This window comes from Pinus tabuliformis, chromosome 6, assembly GCF_031772625.1.
Source record: "Pinus tabuliformis cultivar Carrire ecotype Pingquan chromosome 6, CPIR1, whole genome shotgun sequence".
Classification (NCBI taxonomy): domain Eukaryota; kingdom Viridiplantae; phylum Streptophyta; class Pinopsida; order Pinales; family Pinaceae; genus Pinus; species Pinus tabuliformis.
In genome coordinates this window covers 983,785,054-983,794,027 of record NC_142292.1, presented here as the reverse complement: position 1 = coordinate 983,794,027, position 8,974 = coordinate 983,785,054, and the positions used below count along the sequence as shown (strand labels likewise).

The 8,974-nt window shown below is 39.7% G+C and overlaps 1 protein-coding gene and 1 pseudogene across 1 annotated transcript; both read right to left on the bottom strand.

Moving 5' to 3' along the window:
* On the bottom strand, nucleotides 1-1,359 carry LOC149262296 (putative histone chaperone ASF1A; annotated as a pseudogene).
* A 20-nt stretch (nucleotides 1,360-1,379) lies between these two features.
* Nucleotides 1,380-2,355, bottom strand: LOC149262295 (histone chaperone ASF1B-like). Its single transcript, XM_089383914.1, has 3 exons — nucleotides 2,244-2,355; nucleotides 2,037-2,152; nucleotides 1,380-1,937 (listed from the first exon to the last, which is right to left on the bottom strand). The coding sequence occupies exons 1-3, from the start codon at nucleotides 2,353-2,355 to the stop codon at nucleotides 1,590-1,592; spliced, it is 576 nt and encodes a 191-aa protein (XP_089240040.1). The 3' UTR covers nucleotides 1,380-1,589.
* Between the last annotated feature and the right edge of the window lie 6,619 nt (nucleotides 2,356-8,974).

Sequence of the window (8,974 nt, the reverse complement as noted above, 5' to 3'; positions counted from 1 at the left end):
CCCTCCCCCTGTTCTAAAAATCCACACCAACCCTCTGTGCAGAAATGGAGTAGTCCAGACTCCAAACCCATGCCTTTCTTAAAGCAACCCTTCCATTTCTTGCCCTGGGCAGATCACATGGGCATTATCAAGTCGGGTGCATATGCAGAAACTGCATACGCAGGTATATAATCAAACTTAAGCCAGATATGATGTATCTCCATACCCAACCCACCAAAAGCCCATGCATATTATACAGTCTTCCCCAACTGGGACATTTTTAAAATTACAAAAACACCCTTTTGGGATTAAAAACTGAAAACTACCCCAATAACTCCAGCAAATCAACTACATCACCACAATCATCATCATCCTCATCCTCATCCCCATAATCATCACTAGAATTGGAATCACATTGAATAGTAGAACAGGTTTGAAAAGAAATGGGAAACCTGCTAACCCTAGGCATGGATGCCAAAACAAATCTTTGAACCTTGTCAATGGCCACAATTGAAGGAGGCTCCTCAATAAGCTCCTGCTGCACGTACTGGTTGCTCACATAATAACCCACACGTGTAAACTCCCGCCCTCTGTAAGAGCAGCTCAGAACAATGGCCGCCACACCCAATAAGTCCTCGGATCGAATCAAGTCAACCTCTGGAGGATCCGCCTGGAAAAGAATTAAAATTGAAGAAAATCTCAAAACCCCATAACTACAAATAAATAAACTCAAACCCCATCAGAAACTGCATTGATTATTGATCAATACCTGCAGGACAAATCGATAATTCCCGACTTTCACAGGTCCGACGTGCACAGTCTGAAGGACCTAATCATAGCTTTCGTCCTCTGCGCATCCCACATATATGAGGTTCCATTCCAGATCTATAACAGCAGAAGCCAATGGGATTAAATTTTACACAAAAATCCCTAAAAAATGGCTATAGACATACCAGCAATTTGAAGCAAAACTGACCATAATTGAGGGGAAGAAGGATCTCCTAATTTAGAAGTTTGCTTTGAACCGTTCTGATGTTCATCATACTCATTACTCAGAAAGAAATTAAAGACAATTAGAGTTCAAAGCAGGAACACAGCAATATTTTACATGAGTAGAGTGATTTCATTTCAGATAAATTGGTTATGACCAGCAAGGAACATATAGGACATTCAAAAACAGAGTATATATGGGAGATTCAAAACCGTGTCTTCTCATGACAAGCATTCCATAACTGGCACCACCAATGATCAGAACAAGCAACAGACACTTGAATGTAACTTTGCCCTGCCTGCATTCCCCTCCGCCTGCCCCTCCCCCTGTTCTAAAAATCCACACCAACCCTCTGTGCAGAAATGGAGTTGTCCAGACTCCAAACCCATGCCTTTCTTAAATCAACCCTTCCATTTCTTGCCCTGGGCAGATCACATGGGCATTATCAAGTCGGGTGCATATGCAGAAACTGCATACGCAGGTATATAATCAAACTTAAGCCAGATATGATGTATCTCCATACCCAACCCACCAAAAGCCCATGCATATTATACAGTCTTCCCCAACTGGGACATTTTTAAAATTACAAAAACACCCTTTTGGGATTAAAAACTGAAAACTACCCCAATAACTCCAGCAAATCAACTACATCACCACAATCATCATCATCCTCATCCTCATCCCCATAATCATCACTAGAATTGGAATCACATTGAATAGTAGAACAGGTTTGAAAAGAAATGGGAAACCTGCTAACCCTAGGCATGGATGCCAAAACAAATCTCTGAACCTTTTCAATGGCCACAATTGAAGGAGGCTCCTCAATAAGCTCCTGTTGCACGTACTGGTTGCTCACATAATAACCCACACGTGTAAACTCCCGCCCTCTGTAAGAGCAGCTCAGAACAATGGCCGCCACACCCAATAAGTCCTCGGATCGAATCAACTCAACCTCTGGAGGATCCACCTGGAAAAGAATTAAAATTGAAGAAAATCTCAAAACCCCAGAACTACAAATAAAAAAACTCAAACCCCATCAGAAACTGCATTGATTATTGATCAATACCTGCAGGACAAATCGATAATTCCCGACTTTCATAGGTCCGACGTGCACAGTCTGAAGGACCTGATCATAGCTTTCGTCCTCTGCGCATCCCACATATATGAGGTTCCATTCCAGATCTATAACAGCAGAAGCAAATGGGATTAAATTTTACACAAAAATCCCTAAAAAATGGCTATAGACATACCAGCAATTTGAAGCAAAACTGACCATAATTGAGGGGAAGAAGGCTCTCGTAGGAGATCTCGAGCTGAAATGGATTGGGAAACATGGCAGGATTGTCCAGCACGGTCACATTAGTTATGCTCACGCAGCTCGCCATCTTTCTCTCTGAGCTGTAACTGCTTGCTTCTCTGGTTTGGCAGGGATCTTGCTAATAATATCTCCACTTTGGCAGAGGCCTTGCTAATTCATCCATCCACAGACGCTTGGCCTCTCTTCGCTGACGCTTGGTTTCTAAAAAGGCCGATGATCTAATGGTTGGAGTTTATTCCATCGTCTAACAATCGATCTAAGGGTCCATAACGAGACACCGCGGCACGGAGGGGAGTTCCTCTCAGAGGGAATGCCTTACGGCGTAATTAATGGCTTTGGCATCATCGATGAACCATGAGAAGTAAATGGCTGCAGAGATGAAAAGAATATTGGCCAGAGAGCAAAATAAACCTCTTTTTATCAGAGTTGAACAATCAAATCCCATGGCCCTAATCAGCACCCATAATCTAATCGCAAATGATCCTCAGCTGGAACTTAGATATCTTGTTGCCCAAGAGCAAGCAATTTCACATTTTCAGGATATGTTTAGGCTGCTAAGAGATGATAATAGATGCCTGCTAAAGGAGATGGAAAACACTACCACACAGCTTGAAGACCAGAGAATATCACTCCCCTCAAAGGTTGAGAGAGGCACTCAACAGGACACCTATGTATAAGAAATCAATGTAAAGGTTGAAGGTCAATTGGATAGGCCTAAAACTCAGTCCACCACTACTCTTAGGGATGCTAGAAGGGAGAAAAGAAGAAGAGGAAAAGAGGCAGTGGGAAGAAGTAGAAAGGAAAGCAGGCTTCTATAAACTAGAAGAAGAGACCACGGCAAAAGCATGGGATGTCATAGAGGCTACCAGAGCCATGAAGGACATGGACATTGACTAAGTTTCTCAGAGGATAAGCAACACTTTCAATAGGGGGGTGATGATGAGCCTCATCATTGAGCAATTACATGGGCCTTAATTGGATTTAATTCACCTCGTAACTTAGTCAAACCAACTATTCTCACAACTTATTGCATACTTTTGATTATATTTTGTTTATGAAATGAGTTAGAGTTGGATATTTGGCTTTGTGGTCTAATGTGCATGTAATGCAGGAATAAAGGATGAAAGCAAGAAAAATGCAGGTAGAAAGGATAAAAGCAAAGAACTATGGCAAAGACTCAAATGGGACAAGGGAGATTAACTATCGGAGGTAAATCCTCCTCATTTACTACCCCTCCATTCGAATATTCCACCATCAGCTCGAAGTGCACACAGCCATCACTTTGAAGACTAAAAGACAACCGAGCAAGTGAAAGTGACACAAACCAGTTTTTCTTGAGTTAGAGGCCAAGCTTCCCTAATGGGAACGAAGTCGTTAGAGACATCAGATGTATAAATAGAGAGGCTTAGGACCTCAGTAGGATTCAGACTTCTATTGTAAAACTCTGTTTTATTTATGAGCTGCAAGAGACTTATGACAGTTTGTTCTGTAATCCATGGTTTTTATAGTAAGAATGAGTTATGTTTAAACCAGCTCTAAGTTAACTCCGAGGGTTGAAGCTCTTAGGTTAGGGCCCAACCCAAGCAGCCAAAGCTCCTCTTTACTATACATGTATGCTAGCATAGAGTTTTGTTCTATTTATTTGCTTAAGTAGTTTCATGGTTTTATGTTCATTTGCTTAAGTAGCCTTATGGTTTTCACTGTTTATTTGCTTAAGTAGTTTCACTTTCATTACAGCAATATAGCGTAGATTATTCATGGTTTTCCTGTTCACTTGCTTCAGTAGCTGCATTTGTTATAGTTTACTTCCATTTATGCCTTCTTTCAGTTCACAGGTTAGTTAGAGGAAAAAGATCACTATCAAGTTATGCGCAGGTGTCTCGACCTCATCTCCTCCCTCTGGGACCATGACTTGAGGAAGGGACCCTTCAGTAGCCCCGAAAACATAGGTTTTTGGTTCTCGCATGAGCTAGGGAGTTCGTTGTTTGATGCAGTTATTTGTTCACCCGCACTAGTTTTCTCTGTCGTTTTCCTTTGAAACCGCCTTCAGCACGTTCTTCATGCATCACTTCCTCATCGTCCAATCCACAACAAACCTTCACAATCACCATCCGATCCATTAGTTTTCCCAACTACCACTTACTTTATGCGCTTTAAGTCCCCACCGTCGATTTGCCTCACTTGATCCGACGACTGTTGCTTCACCCGATCACCAACTAGCTCGGTCGATCTCCAATATTGATTAGCCCCACCCGATCAGATGACTGTCGCTTCACCCGATCACCAACTAGCTTGGACAATATCCACAGTTGATCAACCCTGCCTGATCCAACGGCTATCGTGCAATCTCGCGTGGATTAGTGCACGGACGTTACCCGCCCGAGAGCACATGAGAAAAGTGGTTTTCTCGTGCTACGTGTCACGCAGTTAGGCTAATCGCGTGAAATTTCAAAATACAACTTACAGCATGAAGGGCGCACAAGAAACTACTTACCGTCTTAGCAACCTGCTCCATCATTTCCGCACATTTCTTTTTCCCGTGATACAATCTCCATCGTCCATCTCTTAACTTCATCTGCACGATAAGATCTCAATCGTTCATCACGTGCGTTCATCCTGTTCACCCATCTAGTCACTTAATCTGCACGATAAGATCTCAGCCATTCATCGCTTCGTTACCTCATTCATCCATCTCTTCACTTAATCCCTCACGATACGATCTCCACCGTTCATCTGCTTTGTTAACCTCATTCGTCCATCCATTCACTTAATCTCCGCAATTAGATCTCGGCCATTCATCTGCTTTATTACCTTGTTCGTCCATCCATTCACTTAAGCCTTCGCAATACGATCTCCACCGTTCATCCTGTTCATTCACCCCGTTCATCCATTTATTCGCTTAAAGCCCCGCGATAAGATCTCCACCATCCATCTTCTATTTGTTGATCGATCCAACGGTCCCTAGGCACTACTGCATCCCTACATCCTCCTTTCACCAATTTCGATCTTCGACTGCTTTTTCCGCTTGAAAACCGATTTAGCTTAGTTTCTTTGCTTGCACCTTAGGATAGTTTGATGCTCTTTACTTATGCAACTTAGATAGCAGCCTTAGGATTAGTGATTTTTTTAGCAATTCTGCTTAGCATGGTTGTTTAATTGGTTAGTTAGGTTATGGTGTGGTTTATCATTACATGTTGTTTTCTTCAATACTGTAGTAGAAGTAGCTCTCCCTTAGGATAGATTTTCTCTTCTTCCATCAAAGAGTTAAGCTTCTTCTAACCCTATAGAAGTCTGGCTTGGAACCCCTGGGGTCTCTTGCCAGATGAGCAGTGACAACAGGAAGTACCTTCACTTTTACTTGTGCATATAGCACTATCACCTCCAAGTTTGTACGAACCCCGGGTTGATAAGCTGGTAGCCCTGGGAGTTACAGCATTCTTGTTGCAATACCTAAGCTCATCATAGACCCTAACAAAATTAAATCTATCAAGGAAGAAAAAATCCCCACAACCCTAAAGCATCTTCGAGTATTTCTCAAGTTGACAGGGTATTACCACAAGTTTGTTAAGAATTATGGGAAAATAGTAGCACCTCTAACAACATTTCTAAAGAAAGATGCATTTTTTGGACTCAAGAAGCAACTAAGGCCAATGAAAATCTATAAGAGGCAATGTGCCAAGATCTAGTCTTAGCTACACCAGACTTCACAAAAACCTTTATTGTGGAAGTTGATGCCTCAGGAAATGGAATTGGTGTTGTTTTAATGCAAGGAAAACCCATTGCTTTTGAAAATCATCCAATCAAGGGGAAGTATATACACAAACCTATTTATGAGAAGGAAATGTTGGAAATATTACATGCCCTGAAGCAATGACACCCTTACCTAATGGGAAGACACTTCAAGGCAAAAAAATATCATGATAGTATTAAATACTTTTTGGAACAAGGTTTATCTTTAAAAGAGAAACAAAAATGGGTAACAAAGATGTTGGGATATGACTTTGAAATCATCTACAAAAAAAGGGAAGCAAAATGTTGTTGCAGATGCACTCTCAAGAAGGGATGAGGATGTGGAAGAATTACTTTGTGCCATTTCTACTATCAAACCTGATTGGATAGTTATAACAAGGGATGAATGGAAGAATGACAAAGTGGTGTGGACACTCATTCAAAAGTTGCAGCAAGATCCCAATACATATGATATATTTATCTGGAAAAACAATTCATTATGGTACAAAGCTCACTTATATCTATGTAAGAACTCCCAACTCAAAAAAAATAAAAAAATGGAATTGCACACCTCTCCTTTAGGAGGGCACTCAGGATTTTTAAAAACTTACAACAAGGTCAAGAAGGAATTTTTTGGGATGGACTTAAATCTGATATTCAGAAGTTCGTTGTGAAATGTTAGGTTTTCCAACAAAATAAAGTTGAAACAATTAAGTACTTAGGTATGTTACAACATCTAACCCAAGCCTGTCAAGAGGTTTCTATGGATTTTATAACAGGTTTGCCCAAGTCTGAAGGAAAGAGTTCCATCATGGTGGTATTTGATAAACTTACCAAGTATGCACACTTTTTTTTCACTATCTCATCCTTTCAAATTCAATACAAATTCTACTACATTTACTGAAATAGTTCAAAAGATACATGGAAACCCAAAGATTATTGCAAGTGACAAAAATCCCATTTGCATTGGAAATTTTTCGATAGAATTATTTTCTTGTCTTGGTACTCAATTAGCTCATAGATCATCTTATCATCCTCAATTTGGTGGGAAAACTTAGATAATGAACAAATGTTTGGAAGGATATATTCTTTGCTTTGTATCTGATAAAAAAACACAATGGGTCAAGTGGTTACCTTTGGTAGAATGGTGGTATAACACTTCCTTCCATACAACACCAAAAATGACCCCATTTATGGCACTTTATGGATATCAACTACCATCCATCACATCATATTTAAGAGAAAAATCTAAGGTTCAAGCAATGGAAGATCACATCGAGCATCAACGAAAAAATTTCCAACTCTTAAAGGATAACCTGACTCTGGCACAGAATTGAATGAAACAATAGGAAAATCAGCATCACAGTGAAAGAAGCTTTGATTTAGGTGATTGTGTATTTTTACGACTACAACCATACAAACAAATGTCCCTCAAGCAAGCTAACAAGGATAATAAATTATCACCTAAGTACTATGGTGCTTACAAGGTGTTGCAAAAGATTGGTATTATGGCATACAAATTGGAGTTGTGGGCATCTTCCCGAGTACACCCAATGTTTGACATTTCATGCTTAAAGAAGGTTATAGGTGATAATCTCCCAGTTCAATCAATATTTCCAAAACTGGATGAGGAAGGAAAAATCATATTGGAGCCTGAAGTAGTCACTGAAAACAAGAACATAAACAACTACAGAATCGTTTAATTTTAGAGTATCTCATTAAGTGGAAGAATTTACCCACTCAAGATTCCACGTGGGAGGATGATAATTTTATACAGAAACATCCATAACTACTCAGGCATTCAGGAAAATACTTTTTTGAATGAGAGGGGCATGTTAGGTCCCTATAATACTAGTGTAGACCCCATATTGTTATTTTTGTGCCCCATGTAGTACCCATATTGTTATTGTTGTGCACCATAGAAGCCCATGATTGTTATTGTTGAGCCCTTACATTATTATTCTTATTTAGGCCCTGATTATATTGTGACCCTTCATACTCCTATATATACCAAGGAGATCTTGTCATTTGTATCATCCAATAATTGTTCATTTATGTGATGTAAAAGGAGGTTTCCCCCTGAAAGAGGCTTATTTTCAAGTCATTGACCTATATTTTTTTATGTTTTTTTATTTGGTTACATAACATGATCTCCTGGACCAAATATATCGAATCACTATAAGGAAAATAGAAGATTATGTTAATTCTACAGCTAGTGGTTCTATTAGTTGGAGGAGCATTCAAAGCATAGAGGTTGGTTCGGATGTTGCGTGGGATGACTAGCAGCAAGGAGATCACAAGTTACATTCTAGATGATGTGAAAATGTTTGCTATGCTTGTTGGATTGGTTCGAAGGTACGATATTTTCCTACTTTTAATGGTATAGGTTCTACCATTAATTTATTAATGAAGTTATTTTGAAATTTGAAGAGACACAAAACATTCCCTTGTTGGATGTTTCCCTTCAAGCAACACCAACGAGGTAGTGGGGAGTTCATTGCAATCATCTTCAAGGGTGGGATTCGGTCAAGACTTCTTTTCTATGTCGATTTGGTGCCCCAAAGGATTATTCATCTAGAATTCTTAAATACAATGGATATAATAGTACACATAAACATATTCAAAATTATAGAACTAAGTGGACTGAAGGAATTCTGGAAAACTTATGGGTACATTAATTCATCCATGCATTGGGAACATTCCCGCAAGCCTGGTACCTAAAAGAGGAGATGAAAAGGAAGACAATTCCATGGGAACTAATGATAGCTGAGTTTTCCAATTATTTTTCCCTTTCAGATGAAGACGAAAAGATTGTAGGAGCCTTGAAAGCAATTAAAAGAGTTTTGTTTTCCACAAGGAAGCCTATTGTGGACTCCATTGACCAAGATATTTTTGAACACATACATGAATTAGGGTTTCATGAAGTTGTTGCTTGGAGAAATTTGAATCTAGAACTT

Coding starts and splice junctions, on each gene's coding strand:
- LOC149262295 (XM_089383914.1), bottom strand. CDS start 2,355: ATGGCGAGCTGCGTGAGCATAACTAATGTGACCGTGCTGGACAATCCT. Junction 2,153..2,243: donor CCTTCTTCCCCTCAATTATG/GTCAGTTTTGCT, acceptor CTGCTGTTATAG/ATCTGGAATGGAACCTCATA. Junction 1,938..2,036: donor ATTATCGATTTGTCCTGCAG/GTATTGATCAAT, acceptor ATTCTTTTCCAG/GTGGATCCTCCAGAGGTTGA.